General features: G+C 32.7%; 1 protein-coding gene across 1 annotated transcript; it reads left to right on the top strand.

Moving 5' to 3' along the window:
- Window positions 1-3001: 3001 nt before the first annotated feature.
- Window positions 3002-22214, top strand: LOC148627435 (uncharacterized). The gene is made up of 6 exons (XM_088573217.1): window positions 3002-3064; window positions 8638-8712; window positions 12979-13274; window positions 14051-14219; window positions 16851-17003; window positions 20121-22214. Exons 2-6 carry the CDS (start codon window positions 8640-8642, stop codon window positions 20372-20374), a joined length of 945 nt encoding a protein of 314 aa, XP_088429343.1. The 5' UTR covers window positions 3002-3064; window positions 8638-8639; the 3' UTR covers window positions 20375-22214.
- The last annotated feature ends 1454 nt before the right edge of the window (window positions 22215-23668 follow it).

The raw sequence follows: 23668 nt of genomic DNA on the forward strand, positions 1-23668 counted from the left end.
GCATTACATTTGCACGGAGAAGCTTCTTAAATCAGCGCGATTTTACTGGTATATAAACCTGTGTCTTACGTCTTGTGTATCTTGTTGCCTAGTATGATAGGGTATGACTGGGAAATATTATCCCGAGTAGAATTTTGCACGAGTTCACGAGTTTTCATGCAATAACTCATTTATTGTATGGCAATATAATTTAGTCTTGTTTATAATGAACTTTTGTTACGGATAACGTCACAAATTTTAACTTATTTACAAAATGGAAATTTATTGCACCCTCCATGTTTTTGGAACACTTACAAGAAATATAGACCGAGATCTATGTGTTTTCAGTATTCCATAAAATATAATGTTGCATACAGCAGTATGCCATTACTGTTTTATTACATTTCTCTTTACATTTTTTTTTTTATAGAATTCCCCATTCAGTTAGTGAGTTACTCTATGGCAAGCCAAAGTGGACAAAAATGAGCATTTCCTAATATTATAAATTCATTTTCTAATATTACAAATTAGATTTCATATATCACAAAATACTTTTTTAATATTAAAAAAAAATATTTTCTAATGTTAGAAAATGGATTTGTCATATTCAATTACGATTTTTTAATATTAGAACATCATTTTGTAATATTAAAGAATGTAACTGATTTTGCAATAAATATTGCAAAATGATTTTCTAACATTACAAATTCATTTTCTAATATTACAAATTCAATTTTACATATTACAAAATGTGTGATATTTTATAATAGAATAAATCAGGGATTTGTAATATTAGAAAATGAAATTTTAATACTACAAATTGAATTTCTAATATTAAAAAAGATGATTTTGTAATATTAAAAATTCATTTTCTAATATTACAAAATATTGATTTCTGTCCACTTTGGCTTGCCATATTACTCTTCGGTTTTTTTTATGTATATGTTTTTCGATGTATCTTTTCAAGTGAACAAATTTAGACAAATACCTTTAAATAAATATTTAGACAATTGACTCGGTTTCTGATAGTTTAGTCACAAAAAAACAGTTTTACAGCGAATAGATACAGCCGTGCAATGTCACTTGTAACCAAAACGCCAAGCGTGTTATATCTCCAAATATGGACGTGTTAGAAATACGTTGATAAAATGGAAACAATAGAATAAGAAATGTAATAACCTATGTTATATTGATGCATGATCATATAGGTACTGTGACTTGTTTGTACTATATCAGTTTTACTGCATATTTAATATTAAGAGTTATTTGCTTGAGAAAGCACACTTCCTTTTTGTTCGTGGGAGAAACGATTTCACATGCATGCAGGAGTAGTCGGTGACGGTGAGGGCTTGAATTATTCGAGTTAGGGTATTACTAATGTCCGAAATCCCCCTAATACTCCGAAAACCCCCAAAATATATCCGAAATCCCCGCTGGAATAGGGAAATCCTTCATGACATATGACATATATACTTACTTACTTACTTACTGCCCTTTACGCCACTGGCATGTAGGGCAGCAATGACATATAGGTTACAGACCACCAATTCAACCAATGAGCATTTGGAACGTACGCAAAAATAGTCCTACGCAGAAATTACTCCTGTTCCTCATAATGCTGTGAAAAAAGTTCTCATCTTATTTAAAAAATTTAAACAGTTTCTGAAAGGAAAAACATTTCTGTACATTTTATAGGTGCATTTTGCTTCTTGTGATGTGAAGCCTAATCTCCATAATGATTTTTAAATATACCCCTATTTTGTGAAAACACTGGGATTTCCCATGCTATTTATAGACCCTTCACTTCCGGTGACCAGTACTGCACTGCAAGTCTGCTAACCCCACATGCCATTCTGAGGATTGTGAGCTGACATATGTAGAATCATGCTGATATATAGTCCTCTGCAGGTTAAAGTTAAGGTAAAGTCCAGAGAAGCCATTGAATATTGTGAAATTAGCATAGAAGCCTATGGAAAGTGGAATTAGTGGTTTTTAGCCTATATACAAGTAGGTTAAATTATATATAATTATTTTACCAAAAAAATATAATTTGATGAAATTATTTAATGTTTTACATTTTGTACCGTTTCGTCCTATACAAATCCAATATCGTTGACGCTATTGGAAACACCAAAACAGAGATTACCAATACCTATAATCATTTCTATTGTTTTTTTTTCTTTTTTTTCTTTTGTTTTTGTTCCAGATTTGATATTCTTGTTTTATAGATTTTTTATAAAAATTTCAGGTGGAACTCTCCCTAGTTCGCCATACACCATAAAATTGGGCGTGTTATTTCTTACATTCAAGATATTTTTACAAAACTGAAAATACATTCTTTCAATATTCAATATAAACCCCCATACCTCTGAGGAATACAATAGAATTGGAGATATCAAAGCATCGAATAATTTCGGCTGTAAATCTACTGGTATTGTTACGTTTTTATTTTTACTAAAGAGTGCGAATGTGTTGTGTGTGTGTATCTTTTTATCTATATTAGTTTTAATTAAGTTCCTTATGGATCCTTATGTACTACCATCTCTACCATGAGGACAGACTTGTTTTAAGTGTCTTGGGTTTTCCTCTTTCTTCTTATACCGGATGTGACAACATATGAACGGCTCATGAAAACTATATGATTTTATTATACAAGAAATTACATTTAGTTTATTTGATAAAGAAGAACACATAAATAAATTAAACAAATCATAGAAAACAAAATATTATTATTAAAAAAATTCCTAATGTTTAATGAATGCCAACCACTGGCTTTCTAAGCCATAGTTCACAAAATTCACATGCAATAATTTATAAAGAATAGAAGAAAATTTATTCTCATCTCCATTTACTAAACGAGACCAAAATTTTATTATTCTAATCTTTACCGATAATGAAATAGGAAATATCCCTAGCTCGCCGTATACCACACAGTTCGGTGTTGATTCAAAATAATTTTGTTTTTTTAAAAAATAGTTCTCGGTTTGACTAGAAAGGCCGAGGAGTTCCGATTGACTAGAAAGTCTGAGGAGTTCCGATTGTGAATCAAACGTAAACAAAACAAAGCCTTTTCTGAAACAGGAGGGTACGTCCAACCAATCGATTTACTCCATATGCATATGTTTCAAAGTCAATAAGAAGATAATGATGTATAATTAATATATCCAAATAATTTTATTTAGAAATTCTGACGTTTACACTGAATACGAGTTAAAATTCTAAATTAAACATACACAAACTGTATAATAAAAATTAAGTTACAAATTGCGTACCGTCATTAATGTGATAAATGCTCCTTTACTTTATTAGTATAAGAGGAAAATATTTATCATTTCAATGAGCAATTTATGAGAAAACCCATTGTATCCATGTCCATTTTTACATACATGTACACGTCGTTAGTGCTCCTATTTTAACAGTCTCTGGAACAGCGACCCGGGTCAAGGCTAGTTAAGGGGTAGACCTATGGTAATAACTCTTGCTAATAATTGGAACGTTTTTATTTGTCGGATGCTTACTTATAAGGAATATGATTTTATTTAAGTATAGATCTTTAATATTTTACTCAAGTGTATGTTAACTAAGAAACGATTGTTTTCGTTATGAGTTCCTTTGGCAAATGAGCTAAATAGTTGTTTTAGTTTTAGGGGCTGGTCTTCATTTATCCCCTGCTGAAAAAGTATTGGGTGTCAAGACAGAAAAAAATAGGAAATTGAAAAGGGGGGAGATTATTGTTTTGTCGGATTTATTGAAAAGGGGGGGGGTGATCATAATAATTCATTCATGATTACATAATTCCAGAAAATGTTATAGGAGAGTTTACCAATCTCATTAGTGATGTCATATTCACGAATTTGCATATTATTAAGTGTCAAATTGGTTGGCAAATTAACAACTAAATAAACAATTGACAATTTCATGATTAGAATCCCAATTTTCAAAACTTTATAACTGTGTTATTTAATATCCATATTTGGTTCTGTAAAATGTTTCATTTAGATAAAATAATTCATATTATGTATGTAAATTTATAACTTTTACTTGAAAAAATAAATTTGTAGTGATATTTATATGTAAACCTATATTTTTGTATAAAATTATAATTAAAATCTTATGTACATATTGTCTAATTCCTGAATATTTATTTAAAAATTCCATGGATAAAAAGAATTTTATTTGCAATGTTGGAAACTAAAAGAATTTTTCAATTATCTTTAAAAAATGAAAAATTTATGATGATTTAAAATTGATACTCTATGCCACTCAATAGATTTTTTGCCAACCAAAACCAAATCACAGGTAAGTGATGACATTACGAAGAACTCTCCTATATGCAGTTTTATACCTTTTATACTAGATGAAATTTTACAACACTGTTTGTTAAATCACTCCCTGTGTATGGTATGTGTGTTTTTAAAACCCCATACTGCATATAAAATCACTCCCTGTGTATGTAACATACAGTTTTATACCCCAGTCTTGATATGAAATCACACAATCTGTAAGTTATATGCATAGAAAATTACTCCCTGTGTTTAGTGCACTTTTTATCCATGTCTGCACATGAAATCACTTGCATGATCCCATTTAAAGTCACAGCAAGAGAATGTTATATACAGTTTAAGCTCACCTTGCCTAAGTCCACATGAGCTATTTCCATCACTTGGCGTCTGTTGTCATTGTCCATCGTTAACAATTTTCGAAACTCTTTTCTTCTGACACTACTTGATCAATTGGAATCAAACTTAATTTGAATGCTCCTTGGCGTATCCTGCATAGAAATGTGTGGATTTTTTATTCATCCAAAAACATGGCTGGCTTATTATAAACATACGGGTCAGACAGTAGTTTTTCACATATATCTCCAAAACTTAGGTTCAGCCAAATTCTTTCAATAGCTGAAATGATCCTTATTATAAGGCCTACAAAAGTCTTCAGGGATAGAAGTTGTCAGATGGCTCCTTTTTAAGAGTTATTGCCCTTGAAAGGGGCAGTATTCAGCCAAAATCTTGAAAACTATGATAGATAAAATAAAACTTTCAAATGCTGAAATTATCCTTATGATACATCTTACGAAAGTTTGTGGGAATCAAATTTGTTGGATGACTCCTTGTTAGAGTTATTGCCCTTGAAAGGCACAAAATTATGTTTTAAAAACATTAACTTTTTAGTAGTTTCAGCCAAATTTTGAAAACTATAATAGATACAATGAAACTTATCATAATGGATGAAATGATCCTTATGATAAGTCCTACAAGTCTTCATTGAGTCAAAATTGTTGGACAGCTCCTTTTAAGAGTAATTGCCCTTGCAAGACAAAAAATTAACCTGGTGAGCGATTTAGGTTCCTGTGAGTCTCTTGTTTACTCCAGTATGCATATAAAATTCCTCTCTAGGTGTATGTAAGATGCACTTCTCTACTCCTCTTTGCTTACAAAATAACTTACTGTGTATTCTGTATGCCTCATTTGCCTCAGTCTGGATATGAAATGAATGCCCTATCAATGTAGATGGATTTTTATACTTCAGTTTGCATATTTAAACACTCCCTGTGTATTATCTATGCAATTCCAGCCTCTGCCTGCATATTAAACCACTTCCTGTGTAGCCTACATTTTCATGATTTTGTATGTGCTATTTTTACTGCAGACAACATACATCATGTCATCAAAAATATACATGCCTTAAAAAATTATTACTGACACTTAAGTATAACATTGACAGTGAAATTGACATTTCTCAATCTATTCTCATAAAATTTGGCAGAAATGCTTCTGATGTTATGCAGTTAAGATGTACAGTCAGTCAAATCATTAGGTGGTATAACAATTTGTGAATGTATGCAATTTTTAATTTTTTGACTTTTTTATCAGCTTCTGTGAAAGACTAATCAACCCTTTTTTGTCCTGTAAATGAAATTAATTATTAAAGTTTTAAGCTAATAATATTGGCTAGATTTTCACCAAATTTGGACACATTTGACCAAAAAATAAAAATTTGACATAAAATTAATGACATACCGTTGAAATTATACAATGCTATTTCAGACACACAAGTTTGGTTTTGACAGTAAAAATTGACATTTCTTTGAATAAGGCTTTGAAATGCTTCCAAATTATCAAACATGTCAGATAGACAGTTCAAAATCAACAACACTTCAGGCAGGCAAGTGATAAAATTAATTTATGCAATTTAGGATTTTTATGACATTTTTCAGTTGTTGTTGTGAAATACCTTTTCAACCTCTACCTTATGAAGGAAAACAGTTTTACATATTGTAAGCACACAACAATTGCTAGATTTTCTAAAAAATTAAACACATTTAACTAAAAACAAAATTTTGACATTAAATTTTATATGTCATACCATTGAAATTATACATGCATGAACTATGAATACTGAAACTTAAGTATAATTTTGACAGTGAAATAGACATTTCTTTGTTTAATGCATTGAAACTTAACAAAAATGCTTCCAGTGTCTTTTTCACTAAACCCTGTTTGATGCATTTTTATTGATTCTTTTCTTTGAGTAAACAAGGTGTGCTTATTAGTTACTTTTGGATTGTGAACTTGCTTTCTTTCAAGATAAAAACAGCTTGTCTTTTGTCCTATTTGTTGAGTGTTTGTATTCTGTATAAATCTCTAATTTAATAGATTTTTCTAGTTCTTTTTCTACCATTGTCCCATGTTTAGGGGAGAGTTAAGTGCTCAAACACATTTTTAACCCCAATACATACTTCATGTGCCTGTCCCAATCAAGGAACCTGTAGTCTAGTGTTTGTTGTTTTTACCACACTTGTCTATTGTCATCACTTGGCATCAGTCATCATCCATTGTCATCATGGTAAACAATATTTTCAAACTCTTCTCTGAAACTATAAGATCAATAAGAACCTAACTTTGTATGAATGTTCCTTTGGGTATTCTGCATAGAACTGATGTTGGGATTGTTGATAAATGAAAAATACTGCCATTGTTACTAAAAATAGAACTAGAACATAAGGGTCAGAGAGAAGTTTTTCACATACACATGTATCTCTAAAATCATTAGGTTTAGCCCAATTCTGATTTCTATATGTGGTCAAATTTATGTGTTAATCTGCTGTTAATCATGTTGGAGTTATTGCCCTTTTGGGACTTTTTTTTGTTTTTGTTTTGCTATTTTGTGTTAATCTGTTAAGCCATTTGAGATATTGCCATCATTGTTGTCCTTTGTTAACAATTTTCCAAAAAACTTCTTTTCTGAAACTTTTGGGTCAATTTGAACCAAACTTAGTATGAAAGAATAATTAAGGGAAACCAGGTTATATCGGTGATAAAAAAAATATAATCCAGGGAGAAAGACCAGACATGGAAAACAGACATACACAGCAAAGAACATTAAGTAACTAAAATCATTCATACAAAGTAATAAAAGCAAATGTGCAACTCAGACTCCACTAAGATGAATGTTCCTTAGGGTATTATGCATAGAGCTGTTGTTGGGATTTTTGGTCCATTTAAAAACATGCCCTCATTACTGAAAATAGAACATAGGGGGTCAGTTGGAAGTTTTTGTATATATCTCAAAAAACCTTTAGATTTAGCCAAATTCTGACATGGGTGGGAAGTGTTGAGCATGATCAGGGAGAGTGGGAGGGCCAATGTGGTAAAATGGGTGTCACTTGAAAATGGTCATTTTTGTTTATTTCTGGCCATTTTTTGCTACACGTGGGGTTCAACAGGAGCAAAATAGGAATCAAAGCACTTTAATTCCACAGCTTATACATATTTATCAAAATACTTTATGTCACTGGGGGGACAGATGTGTGGCCAATATCGATCTACTTTTTACGATTAGTGATACATGGAAAGGGTGGGCATTTTAGTTGCAGTATAAGTTATTTAAAAATACTTTATACTTATACATGGTTACTGATTCAACATCAATTAAATCATCCTTAAAATTATCCAAGTAAATAAAGTTCAACACTTGACTGATAAGCAGGAAGGGCACCAATTAGCTCTGATATGATAATGAAGTTTTTAGAATGTCTTATGTTCTGATTACTCAAGCAGTGCTAGCGGTTGTCTGGGCAGCTATTCTCTGACTTGGTGCCATCCTGACGTTGGGGTATGGAGGAATGGAATTCCAACCTTTTAAGTTATAGGAGTAATATTCTGAACAGCACCCTGCTGTGATATGTAGATACTGATAAATGCCATACATATATATGAATGGGTTGCAAAAATGCATTACATATATATGAATGGGGTGGGTAAAAAATTTCTGGGCCACACACCTGTACCCTTTTACCTGTTAAATTCCCCTCACATGTGTTTTACACACATGTATGTATGTATTTGCATTTATATGCAGTATTTGCATACCCAGGTATATTTAAACATGTATAAAAATACATATGTATGTAAAATTGTGAATGGAAATGGAGGTTAGTATTATCTATGAACAGTAAACTTGTGAAAACTCCAATGTTTATATTAAAAAAAAAAGAAAAGTGAAAATTAAAGTATGAGATGTGACGCTGTGATGAAAATGGATTGAACCTGCTAACAAACTATATTGTACAGTAAACGAGCGGTGTGATTAAAAATTATTTGAGTTTGTATGGTGTTTGTGTTCCATATAAGTAGTTAGTATGTTATGGTTTTACAGGAATGAGAAATACCGTATGGATATGGTATACAGTTCTGGTCATCTTTACTTCACAAGTTGCAGTTGAAGAAATAGGTGAGTGTTACAATGATTTTGTAGGGCTATACGTGAAATGTGTACTTCAGTCTAGACCCCCTACTTTTCTGCGATTCCGACAATTTTTTCAAGAAGAAATTCTCCTTTCTGCATCCCAGGTTATTTTTTAGTGTAGCGGAAATGGCCCAGTAGTTCCGATTGGAATTTTGGCGCGAAGCGAGGAACTAAGAAAAAAAGTAATGCTTAAAATTTCAACCAATAAAACTAAAATTTTAGACTTGGATCGGCCAAATTCCTAGTTACACAGAAGAACCTCGGAGGCACTAGGCGAAAGAATCTATCCGGAATTTGGCCGATCCGAGTCCAAAATTTTAGTTTTACTGGTCGAAAGGCTTATAAAAATCAATCTTGGTATGGACGTTCCTGGGTTATCCTACATAGGACTGATGTGGGGATTTTTGATCCGTCGAAAAACATGGCCGCCGTTACTAAAAATAGAACATAGGGTCATACAGTAGTTTTTCGCATGTATCTTCAAAACCTTTGGGTTAAGTCAAAATCTGACTTGAAGTGTTCAGCATGATAATATCTATCTGTGGTCAAATTTTTATTTTAATTTGTTAAGCCTTGTCGGAATTAATACCCTCTTTCGACATTTTTTTGCTATCTTTCAAAAATCTTCTCCTATGGCACTACTTGACCAATTGGAATCAAACTTAGTATGAATGTTCCTTGGGGTATCCTGCTTAGAAGTGGTATGGGAATTTTTGATCCGTCGTAAATACGTGGCTGCCGTTAATATTCAAAGTACTGATGTACCGAGTCAATGAAGGCCTTCAAAGTTTGCTCTGTTCGCAATTCAAATATAAAAAAAAATCAGAAATTCCTGTCTACCGAGGACTTAGCTTATTTTAAAATTATATTTTGCAAGTTGAAATTTTTTCGTCGAAGTTTCTCAGCAACTACTCATCACAGTAGCTTGAGGTTTAAGCACATTGTATTCGTACTTAGATATGCCATATGGTACGATACATTATCAGAAAAATCGACAACAACTTCCTGTTAATCGAGGACTTTATTTTTGACTTAATATTTTGAAAATTCGACAACAACTTCCTGTTCACCCAGTAATTTGTTTTCCCCTCTTTTGACTATATGGTAGGATCCATTTTGAACAAATAAATCGACAACAACTTCCTGTTTACCGAAGACTTTGTTTATTTTCCTTATAACGTGGTTTAAAGCAGGGGTATCACTAGTGATCCATTGCTCACAGATTTCTTGTTGAAGTTTAATTTACTCTGTTAGACACAAAGCTTTTTTCAAAAGAAGGTTATAAACCGAGCAGTCATGACACCTAGACAAAACGAATGGGAGAAAAATTACTCACAACTTTTTCAACTTTTCAGACACATAGATTTGATGATACTCATTTAAAAATATGCATGTTGAATCAATCTCGTTTGTTTATTTGTTTCACCAATTTCACTACAAAGCATTTGCTTCTGCTTATCATAGGCTTGAACCAAATTTTATTACATGTATGTCTTAGAGGCTTTAAAATTAGGGTTATCCCAAAGTCATATAAGTGTATTGTAGGCTTTTGTGGCTTAACTATTGAATCCAGTCAAAGCATGTCAATTTGCCTTTTTGCTGTCTAATTACCATCAATATGAATGAAATGACCATATAATCAGGCAAGAGCATCAACACAGCAGCCCAACCAGTAGTATAGACATATTCTGAGTTCTATCTGATTACCCAAAGGCTGGATTCTGTCACCTTTTCAGTACTAAATACAGTCACTAACAGAATCCCATTAAGGAACAGTCCTGAGAGACTCAAAAGGGTATTCAAACAGCTTGTATCTTTCAGTACTTTTGGATTTCATATACTCGATGGCTAAATCAGAGAATTAGCAAGCAAGTCCCATTCTAATTAACTGCATTGGTGTGAAATATTCCAAATGAACATAAACTGAAGACTTTTGGTGAATGAAATCTTTACCAACTAAGACAAGAACTATGTTACACATTTTTCAATGGGTATTGTTAATTGTTATGTATTTATGTGTTAAGATAACAAATAATAATAGCAATATAATTATGGAAACTGAACTTATTACATGTACAATGATTTTGAAACTGTTTAAGTAACAATATGTAAAAAAAGAGTTGGTTGGTATATATGTACGATAAACAATATCTATACTTTTGATGTTGTTCACACCTTCTTCAGTTAGTAACATGACTATAATCATGTTTTATATAGCAAAATAGGACAAAGTATCAGAACAGAGCTAATTATAGTTTCTTATATATTTATCATAAAGTAACTTAGTGCAAAGAAGACAATTTTTGTACAGTGATGATTTAAAAAGTTCCTATGATTACAATATTTTAATAATTTAAATCTGATTTCAAATATAGAAATAAAACATGTACTCCATAGTATTGCATATGATTTTAAGTTGATGTTCTCTTTCAAGGTATTTGCTGCATCCTATTTCCATAATTTAGCATTACATTTTCGCAGAAATGATGTTACGTTTCTGCATGAGAACCTTTGTTTAGGGCTGTTTAACATCTACATCTTGGAATAATCCGGCAAATTAAAAAAAAATCCGAACTTGACATGATGCTCATCTGGTGATGGGTGACGCGATGGTACTAATAGTACAAATAGTAAAACTTTCCCCAATGGCGTGCCCTTCAGCTTCAGCAACTTTTCTCCTTAACCTGGCAACCCGGTAATATTTTTGTTCTACAAATTTCTCACAAACATATATTTAGCGATCCTATGGTCACTTATGATATTGACCAGCAGGGAACCAGTGAGATTACTTTTCTCCTAAGGTCGCGTAAGAAATTAATACCCATGGGATAGTTTTCGACTGCCACCACTGATCAAACAGTCCAATGAAACAAGTCGTAAAATAGTGCGAACTTATTATACGGACTTCTAAATGAAATGAAAGATGCGAAATTTTTCATGCATGCTGGTTTTGATAAACATTGTATTTTATGATTATTTTTAATCCTTTCCATTTCACGTTTCACACCATTCCATTGACTATGGTCTGTGCCTAGAAACTTGATCGCGGATGCTTGTGAGTGCTACTGTAAAATATGAAGCAACGAACGAAGCAAGATTTTGCGTGGTGCCTTCGTCAATTTCAGCCACTGTCGTGGCTTCATTGACAAAAATAGAACATAACGGTCAGACAGCAGTTTTTCGCACATATCTACAAAACCGTTAGGTTTAGCCAAACTCTTTCGATTGCTTAAATGTCCTTATTATACGGCCTTCAAAAGTCTTCAGGGATCAAAGTTGTCAGGGGATTCCTTGTAGAGTTATTGCCCTCGAAAAATGAAGAATGAATTTTTAGCTCACCTGGCCTTCGGCTAGGTGAGCTATTGCCATCACTTGGCGACCGTCGTCGTCATTAACGATTTCTCAACATTCTTCTCCACTGACACTACTTGACCAATTGGAACGTAACTTGGTATGAATGTTCCTTGTGGTATCCTGCATAGAACTGATGTGAGGATTTTTGATTCGTTGAAATACATGACCGTCATTATTAAAAATAGAACAAAGGGTCAGACAGTAGATTTTCGCATATATCTCCAAAACCGTTACTATTTGCCAAATTTTGACTAGTTAAAATGTTCAGCATAATGAGATCTATATGTAGGCAAATTTTAATTTAAATCTGTCGAGCCATGTTGGAGTTATTGGCTTTTTTTTTGTTTTTTTTTGTTTTTTCGTTTTGCTAATTGTTGATAGATCCGTCGGAAAATATCGCTACCGTTACTAAAAATAGAACATAAGGGTCAGACAGTACTTTCTTTTAATATATCCCCAAAACTTCTAGGATTAGCCAAATTCTGACCCAGGTTAAAGTGTTTAGCAATATGAGGTCTATCTGTGGTCAAATTTTGATTTTAATATGTTAAGCCATGGTAGAGTTGTTGCCCTTTTTGACGTTTTTTTTTTGCTGTTTTTAATGTTTTTTTCTTTCAAAAGTCTTCTCCTCTGACACTACTTGTCCAATTGAAACCAAACTTATATGAATGTTCCTTGGGGTATCCCACATAGAACTTGGGTCAAAGTCACCACACCTGAAATTTTTTTTTTTATTTTTGGTCCGATTTCAGATTTTTTTCATTGGATTCCTCATAAAAACCTGCATTTTGCAATAAAAAAGGAGATTTTTATTATTTGTCTGTTTTTTTTTTTTTTTTATCAAATTTAAATTTTTGTGTAGTATAGTGTCCTAACCATATTTTTTGTTTAATATAGTGAATTTCAGGGATTGTAGTAGTGACAATGTCTACAACGTTGATGATCAGACTAGTTATACATTAAAGTGGTCGGATGGTGTCGAAAATTTTAAGACATTTACCTGCAAATTCCGTGGCTACAAAAGTGAAGTTTGTATAAAAGCGACCAAATGGGATGTCAAGTATAAGAACACATATTCAGGTTACCATGGAAGTCAGATGGAAGAAAATGATATTACATTGGAGTATTTCACGTACAGCCCCATCAAGAATAAAAGATTTGGTGATGGATGGCATATTTCGTCAACAAAGAAGGTAAAAGCCTTTATTTGCTATGAAATGCATAATTTTGATGTTGTTACCATACAAAAAATCCAAAATTGTTATGAGTACATCATTAAAACTGGCTACAGGTCACAGGCACTTGTCTTAGAAAAAAATCGACCACTATACCTTTCAAATTACAGGGTTTGGGGATCGATTTTTCTACTAGTACAGGAATATTATTATTATGTACAAATGATAACGTTTAATTTACAGAAAAGTAACCATATCTTTTATATATATATAAATATTTTTACCTGAACCAAAGGTTAACATTTCTGAAAAAAAATCGAATCTGAAACCACTGCATGCATTGAAACCAAATTTGGTAATCTGCATTATTAGGGTGTCTATACACAGTCAAATGTGCCATGCATGATAATCTTATGGTGCTCGATTCATATGATTATCATATTGAAAATCATAATTATGGTATTCATATGATAATCATATGGTAATTTACATATGATAGTCATCTGATTTTGGCTTGGAAACATGTACTATCAAACATAATCAGAAGTAAAGTGGGACTCTTTTAAAAACGGGAAAACTGGGAAAAAACCTTCAGTATTAACTTGGTATTACTATAGATGAAATTGCTTGACAGATCCTCGCATGCTCTGTGAATACAAAGTCTTTTCAAAGTATTATGTGATTAAAGTGTAGTGATTTGCCCTGGATATGGTTTAAACAGTTAATCATTTCATGATATTATTCCATTCGTGGATTGCTGTTTTGCTAAAGTAATACCTTTTTTTATTGTGTAGACGTTTTATCAACGTCCTTGGTCAGATGACCAGTCTACTGACCCTACAGAAACATGGTGCGAAGGAACGAAGGATGAAAGTGATGAGATTGTTGGCGTCAAACTACTTGTGAGCCCTGGCTCATCAAAAAGACGAGTTGTATTAAATGTCACTGGAAAAGCAGATAACTGTAATTATTAGATTTTTACTAGTTTGATCTAAGTTCGAATCAATTTTAATATTAAAGGATAAACAAAGTAGAAAAAAACGGGAATAGAAAATGATATGTACCGAACAATACCGGAAAAATAAAGTGGGGAATTTTGATTTGAACGTTTTACTTCTTAAAGTATTGAAACATATAATAAATAAACGAAATCAAATTGTCTTGATGAGGTTGATATGTTTTCATGATACTATTGTGCACCTTCTATTTAGCAATTTCATGTGAACGACATTTTAGGGTTACATGATATAAAAATGCACTTCGTCATTCGTCAACCAGGGAAGGGACATTTTTCTCTGCATCAAATTATCAGTCACTTGATATTTTGACAAGCTTAAGGCATGTCATACCGTGGAGCAACTTAGTTACTTCTTGTTTGATGACTGTTCCTATTTTGACAATGATGTCTTGGGAGGGGAGCAGAATATATCTTTTAGTGAGCTTTGCTAACAGCTTTTTATAGTTAGCTCACCAGGCCTGAAATGCCATGTCAGCTTTTGTCATCACTTGGCGTCCGTTGTCATTAGTCCTTAACTTTTCTTAAAAAATCTCCTCAGTGGATTATTACCAAACTTGGTCATCAGCATCCTTAACCTTATGTGCTTTTAAAATTGTGTCGATTATATAGATCTAAGGTAAAAACATGGACGCCTTTGCTATTTTTAGAACACGGGTCAAGTCGCCAATGTATGTATATAAAAAACATATATTGTTATATATATATAATTTTTCAAAAATTTATTTGAAAATAAATGTGACCTTCCTTCTTTATGTTAAAGAGCTCTGCCAAAGTCACCATTGGGTCAAAGTTGTCCGACATTTCCTTGTAAGAGTTACTGTCTTTGAAAGACAAAATATGTTGGTTTTTTTTGGCAATTTTCATCCCATACCTTGAAAACTATAATAGGCAGAAAAAAACTATCTATTGATGAAATGATCTTTATGATAAGTCATATAAAAGTCTTTATTGCGTCAAAATTGTCAGACAACACCTTGTAAAAGTTATTGTATAGAAAAGCGAAAAATGACGTTTTTTTCTAGTTTTCATCCTATATCTTGAAAACTATAATAGATAGAAAAAACTTTCAATTATTAGGCCTATAAAAGTCTCCATTAGTCAAATTTGTCTGGTGATTTCTTTTAAGAGTTATTGTACTTTAAAACCGAAATATGACGAGTTTTAGCTCGACACCAGGCCTGAAGGCCGTGTAAGCTTTTGTCATCACTTTGCCTCCGTCGTCATCCGTAAACTTTTTCAAACATCATCTCCTCAGAACCTATTGGAAGATTGTAACACAACTTTGCTTTAATGTTCCTGATGGTATTTTTTACAATTCTTTTGTGGGGATTTTTCATATGGTGAAAAACATGGCTGCCATTACTAAAAATAGACCACAGGAGTAAAATTGCTCAGCATGATTAGATGGACCTATGCCGAAATTTTCAAAAGATCCGTTGACGGATGTTTGAGTTATGGGTCCTGCAACGGATTTTTTTCCTGAATTTTACGTTTCTAACTTTGAAAATCTTCTACTCTGAAACAATTGGATGGATTGTTACCAATCATGGCATTAAGGTTGTAAGGATATGTATAACATTCTTTGCGGGGAGATTTTTATTCTGTCGAAAAACATGGCAGCCGTTACTAAAATTTGATGATTTGTGGAAATAACTCGAAAACCATTGTAATATGAAATCAAGTGGGATAAGTAAGATGCTCTTAATTGAATAAATGATTCTTGTGACATTAGTACTGTGGGGTCAAGTGTCCAGTTTAGAAGGTTAAAGACTATTTCTGACTAGGTGAGTGCTTCAGGCTCTCGAGTACTCCTACAACATAAGAGGTTGGAATTCCGTTCCTCCATACCACAACCTCTTACTTCCGAGCGCCATATTGCATAACGCTCATTCCGACGTTCTTTGAAATTGGCAGAATTATAGTAAACTAATTTCCATTTAAAACGTTTTATACAGTTTCTTTACTATGACACAAAAACAAAAACAAAATGACCTACCCGATGAGAAAATCCTTTGTAAAAGCAGTTAAAGGGAACTTCATATATATTTCATGGTTTTTAGCTTTTTGAGTGTGTAATTCAACTCCCGAGGGCATTCAGCCTTTTATCTTGAAAACTATTATAGATAGAAAAAAAACTATCATTTGGTAAAATGATCTGAATGATCATATAATAGTATGTTTTGGTCAAAGTTGTTAGACGACTCATTGTTAGAGTTATTGACCTTGAAAGACGAAAAATGCGTGTTTTTTTCTTTGCAATGTTTGGCTGATAGCTTGATAACTATGATAGATATTAAAAAAAAAACTAACATTATTGGTGAAATGGTTTTTATTATACAGCAAATAGGTCGTCAGAATTTTAAGACGAATAGCTGTAAGAATTGTTGCCCTTTGAGAGCAAAACTTGAATCAAGTGAGCGATTCAGGCTCCTGGGAGCCTCTTGTTTTCAGTTGCGTTTTGTCCGCATGTGACATTTCTTATCACATCTTAAAATTCTACAGGGTTCTTAATATACATTGTTTAATATATATCTCTATTTTTGTTTTCTATTATTTTTTTTTCTTTTTCATTTCAGTTGCATTAATTTTAGGATTAAGTATAGGTGCAGTTGCAGTTGTTACTGCCATTATTTGTGTTGTTGTCATATATTGTTTCGTAAGGAAAGAAAGGAGAAGAGAAAACATCTATAGGAACGAATATCGATCTCGTAGCATGACAGCTGACAGAGGTAAATGTTTAATTGTATAAAGATTTTAAAACAATGATGTAGGTGATTAGACTGATTTACTTTTATACCAAGAATAGCCCATAATGTGCAAATTGCAGAATTATGCAAATAACACGAAACATTTGGTTAATTGCTCAGCATGATGGGGTGAACCTGTGCTGAAATTTTCAGAAAGACTCGTTGACGGATGAATGAGTTATGGGTCCTGAAATGGATTATTTCCCCAAATTTTAGACTTTTTAATCTTCTCCTCTGAGACTACTAATAGGGTGGATTGTAATTGAACATGGCATGAATGTTTGTAAGAATATCTGTAACAATCTGTATGTCTAGATTTTTGGTCTGTCATAAAACGGTCGCTGTTAGAATAACTCGAAAACCAATTGGTTTAGCCAAATTTTCATGTGGTGAAATTAATCATCGTGGCGAGAGGGACCTATTCAGAAATTTTCATGATGATCTGTAGATCGATGTTGGAGTGAGTCAAAAAATGATGGAGAGATTTATTTTATAATATGGAAACCAGGCAGATAACAATGATGCTCTCTTTATTAAATGATTCCTGTGACAACAGTACAGTAAGGCCAAGAATCCAACTTTCGAAACTTCAGAAACTTTTTGACTAGGTGAGTGATTCAGGCTGACTAGGTGAGTGATTCAGGCTGTCTGGAGCCTCTAGTTGCAGTTTTAACCAATATCTTCAAAACTATAATAGGAAGAATAAAACCTACATTGGATTAAATAATCCTTTTGATAAAGCCTAAAAAATTCTCTTTATATCAAAGTTGATGGACGACTCCTTGTTGGAGTTATTGCCCTTTAAAGGCGAACAATAATATTTTTGGCAGTTTTCAAGCAGTATCTTGAAAACTATGATAGATAGAAAGAAACTGTCAATAGATTAAATTATATTTATGATGAGGCCTACAAAATATTTTGGACGGAAGTTGTTAGACGACTTCATGTTGGAGTTTTTGCCTTTTAAAGATGAAAAATTACATTTTTTTGCAGTTTTCAGCCAATATCTAGAAATAAACTTTTGATGGATGAAATGATCCTTATGATAAGGCCTACAAATGTCTTTTTTAGGTCCAAGTTGTCTGACAACTTCTTGCTAGAGTTATTGCCTTTGAAATGTGGAAACAGATTTTTTTTTTGCAGTTTTCAGCCAATATCTTGAAAACTATAATAGATAGAAATAAACTTTTGATTGGTGAAATGATCCTTATGATAAGGCCTATACGAATGTCTTTTTAAGTTCAAGTTGTCCATCAACTTCTTGTTAGAGTCAATGCCCTTGAAGTGCAAAAGAAAATGATGTTTTTTTTCAGTTTTCCGCCAATATTTTGAACAATAAAATAGAAACTTTCAATAGGTGAAATAATCTTTTTGATAAAGCCTACAAAAGCCTTGTTGGATAAAAGTTGTTGGATGACTCCTTGTTGGAGTTATTACCCTTAAATGGGGAACAATGACATTTTTGCAGTTTTTGGCCAATATTTTTAAAACTATAATAGATAGAAAACACTTTCAATTGATGAAATGATCTTTATAAGAAGGCCTACAAAAGTCTTCATTGACACAGAATTGTTTGATGACTCCTTGTTAGTACTATGGCCCTTGAAAGATGGAAAATGATGGGTTTTTTTTGTAATTTTTGGCGAATATCTTGAAAACTACATGTATAATAGATAGAAAAAAAAATTCAATTGATGTGATGATTCTTACGATAAGGCCTCCAAAAGTCAAATGGGTTATCAAAGTTGAAGGACGACTCCTTGTTAGAGTTATTGCCCTTGAAGGGCAAAAAAGGAACCAGATGAGCGATTCAGGCTCTTGATAGTCTCTTATTTATCTTTTATTGAAATCTGTACATTTGTTAGTCCAAAACATCAAGTGGTAGTACCTTATCCCGCTCTCTTTAACATTTCACAATATAAACTATATCAATCTGAAAATGTGTCTATCAAACAATATATACTATGACAATATTATGTCAAAGGACAATAACAGACAAATAGATGTTTTGTTGATTGCAAATTAAGTTCTCCAGACAAAAGTACAGATTCACAAAGAAGGTTTTTAATTTGTATAGTAAGAAATATTGATGTACTACCCGTCCTAAAAGGAAACTGAATAAATCCAGTATGAATTTGTCTGATGGTGTGCCATGATAGCAACTCAGATATGAACAATGGTAAAAATTGCAGAAATGGTGACAATTTGAACTTGGGCATTTTTTCAGCAAAACTTGGTTGATGCCGTGTACACAACCCATCCTTAATGACTGACAGGATTGTAATATAGTTCAGAGTGTTAGATTATCATATGGAGATTTGCATATTGTCAGGAATTTATGTTTTGACATAAGTTGTAGAAATTATGACTGTCGGAACTTATGGGTTTTTCAGCAAAACTTGGTTTGATGCGTTGTCCACAATTCCTCCTTAAAGATTTTCAGGATTGTTATTTAACTCTTTGGAGTGTTAGATTACCATATGGAGATGTGCATATTGTCAGGAGTTAGTCATATTCAGTTAAAATGTTATTGTGTTGTTAACAAAAAAATCTTAATGATTGCTGCTTAGAGTTCGGTGTTTTAGAAATGGCATCAAATTGTATTTCAACCGTCTATCCACCATGAAATTGTGTCCAATATTAATTGTATGTCCACATTGGTCCCCAAATGTATAGGGTTCAACAGGCTTCGGGTTATTTATTAGGGGCAGTGTCTAGTTTCTTATTCATCCATACTACTTATTAACAGGAACTAGTTTTTATCATTTTTCAACATGTTACTGACAGCCTCTGAAACTTGTTTATACTACAAAGAATTCTTCAAAAACAACCTGATACAATCTAATGAATAAATGACCTTATAAGCTCATTTGAAAGAAATAACAGCGTTGCTAAAATACTTATAATGGTGTGAATTAACTTCGTTAATAGTCTGGTGGCATGTCTTGAACTCTTTTGCCACTTATGCTAGAGGCCATCTTACCCATGCTCAAGTATCCGAATAGGGTATGTAGACTAGTAATTTTAGTATCTTCGGTTCAATACATAGTTCCTAACTACTTTCAAAACATTTATTTCATCAATCTGTTTTATTTACAGCGACTGGAAGGCATGTCAATTCCAATAATTCAAACCTAATAGAGGGAAGTGAAATAAACAGAGCAACTCCAACTCCTCCTCTAATTGCTTATACTATAAATGGGGAAGTTATAGACACCCCACCACCTTCCTACGACAATGTTATGTCAGAAGATAGAGGGACCAATCCAAGTCCAAATGGAGAATCCCTTCCTCCTCCCTATCAATCTCTTTCAAAAGATTATGGAGGGTCTATTATACAAACTTCCGTTTGATGTTATGAGACTGCATTGATTTACACGAAGTACACTGCTGCATCATGTTTTATCATGGAAGATTATAGTATACCGTGTAGTGTTGGATTACCAAATACTGAGTACTGTAACAGTATCAAGGCGGTCAGGATAATTGGTAGCTAAAGACACTCACAATCGTAAGCGGACCGTAGCATTGATTCGGAGTGAAATGTCACCGATAGCCAATACAACCTTCTGGTAAAAGGGTCATACCACCGACTGCAATGTATGTCTGTAAAAGTTTGGACAAACTAACAAACACTAAATATGAAGTGTTCGGACAGACACGTTACTTCGCTCGATTTGACATATGCTTTGATAAACGAACCCCAAAAGAACCATGCATCAGAAACCTTTAGCTTTGGTGTAGTATCTGTGGACTTAATTATGAACTTAAAACTGCTCTTTTTGGAAGGTTAATTACACAATACACAAGCAACTTTCAACTTACGCCCTGGTAAAATACTGAAACATCTCTTAACATATAACTTGATGGAAACTCTGGCAAAATATGACATGCTTTCTTTTCTTGAATACTTACTCCTACAGCGTAAGAAGTTGGAATTCCGTTTCTCCATACCCGAACCTTTTACTTCCGAGCGCCATTTTGCATAACGCTCGTTCCGACGTTTTTTGAAATCGGCAGAATTATAGTAAACTTTACCATTTACAACGTTTTATACAGTTTCTTTACCATAACACGGTAGATTGTGACTAAACTGAAGAAAAACAAGTGACCTACCTGATGAGAAAATCTAGCAATCCTGGAAATCCTTTGCAAATGCAGTTAAAATGATCTTCATATTTGGTTATTAGCTTTTTGAGTGTGTAATTCCAGTTGATAAAATTAAGAATTTTAAAATTTGCAAAACGAACATTTCAAATTAACCAACGAATTGCCTTCACCAACTTTAAAGTTCGTTTTGTCAAAAATGTATTGTAGTCCGTAAAAATTAGTGACCTAATTCAAAATTGGTGGTCATTTTGACACCTGTCTTCATTACAAATGTTTTCTAAGTATTTAACAAATATTTAGGATTTTTGTCGCTCGATTTCCGGTAGGTTAGACTTCTTTTATGTAAATAAAAGACTTTAAATATTTTAAAACACGTTTAGCTAATTCGCAAGGTGTCAGATGCTAGAGATTAGGATGGCACCAAGTCAGAAAATAGCTTGCCAGACAACCTCTAGCATTGCTGGAGTATTGAAAACTTTCTTGATGAAACCTTTTGTGGTCGAAAATAGTTAGTCAGATAGTGACTATTTACGAATAATTCAATTTGATTTGTAACAAACTTTTTGATTGATTTGGATCCGTTTTAGCAAACCAGGTTTTATTTGTGAAACTCGGCTTGGTACTACGACGTCATTAACGTCGATTGGTCCGCACTCTGCGATTCAAATAATCCCAAATAAAAAACGTTTTGAATCCAAATCAGTTGTCTGTATTTGGAATATCGCTCATTGGAAATTAAATTATAAGGACCGTTTCAATTTTTTTGAACAGGTTATACTCGATAATCTGGATAGGGCCAGTTTCCACTTTATATTAAGTGTAAACTGCCGCAAAATAACCGTCCTTAAACTGATCAATCGGAAGTCGCCATGATATCAACATTTATTCTTGTTTAACGAAATTAGACTTGTTGGGCTAACTTATCTTCGAACAATACCGAAATTACGAAACAGCTTCTCCTTGGTGAATGTTCAATCATAGATGGCCATAGATGGCCAGTGTACAATAAGTAAATAAATTAATTATATATTATAGTGACAAATGCTTTTAACATAATAAATTTACGAATTACATACTTACAAATTTAGTCATTACCTGTCCCAGTGGACCTATATTTTAGTCATCACCTGTCCCAGTGGACCTATATTTTAGTCATCAAAGTGTCACGGACAAAATGTTTAACCGACTTGAACAAAAAATTCCATCTCCTAATAGTAAGATAAAGATTCTACATGTAAAAGAACATTTGAGTTTTCAACCACTAAGATGTTTTAGTTCTTTGATAAATACAGAAATAAGCAATTTTTATTGAGCGATTAAAGATTCCAATTGACTGGAAAGGTATGCCACTATTACTCAGCACTATAAATATTATGGAATCAGTTATACATGTATGTAAAGTTTCTTTGAAGATGACATTAATGAATATTTAAAAAAAACATTTTTGTAAAAAATTAAAGTGAGAAAAAAAATGAACAAAATGACATGTATATCATACATTAGGAATATAAAATCAAACGACGCTTTGAATAAAACCATTTGATATTATTTTTCAACATTCCTTGAATGATTAAGTGCAGAGCACAGCAAGATACGTCCAAAGAGGTGGAACGCTGAACAGGTGGAACAAATATGGATAAAAAAATTAAGCTTGATTAAGATCTTAATTTTAATTGTGAGTAAATATTTAAAATTAAAACGTATCTTACAGTAAGCAGAGAAAACAAAATCCTAAATTTGATTGAAGCGTTTTCAAGTTTTTATGTAATTATAATAGGAAATCCCCATTTATGAATAAAGCCCAATACCTCGAAAAGAAAAAAAAAAGACTTTAATTTCAGTTGAAAAGGGAAAAGGAAAAACAACATTAACAGTAGTAACTATTTCTTTTCAAACTTTCATGAATTTTGAGGGAACCACTACAAAGTTATAATACCAAAACTGTGAAATTTCCATTTTTATGAACAAATTCCCATAACTCTAAATTATAAAATTAGAAAAAAAGGAGCTTATATCAATGAAGTTTCATTGAAAATGTTGGAGAGGTTTTTTGAGTCCATTATTTCAGTAATAAAGTCATAACTCAAAAATGAAAAATAGACTATATTTAGAACAATGAAAGGGAGCTCCCCTCAATAGATGTTTCACAAAAACGGTGGGAGCATTTTTAGCGAAATGTGTGAACGACGGAAGGACTGATACCGGTATACCATAATACGTTCCGTTTAGATTGACCCACATATGAAAACTAACGATGGCAATTCTCGCTGAAATTTCACATATGGTAGTTGTTTTTTTTAAGCACTATGACCATAGGGTACTTTCACTTCGATTTTTTTTAAATTTCTCTCATCGCACACGGTTTCATTTGTTCTAGATTGGTTATGCAAAATATTTTACGACGGCGGTTTGGGACATCTTAGAAGAAAGCACCCAACATAGCCAGAAAAGTCAATCGACTCCTTTTACTAATATTGTTTAATACTGATTTGTATGTGGCTATTGTCTATTTTATGCTACAATTGAAACACACACAA

This window comes from Perna viridis, chromosome 1, assembly GCF_037379345.1.
Source record: "Perna viridis isolate PV_CMFRI_1.1 ecotype Kerala chromosome 1, ASM3737934v1, whole genome shotgun sequence".
Lineage (NCBI taxonomy): Eukaryota > Metazoa > Mollusca > Bivalvia > Mytilida > Mytilidae > Perna > Perna viridis.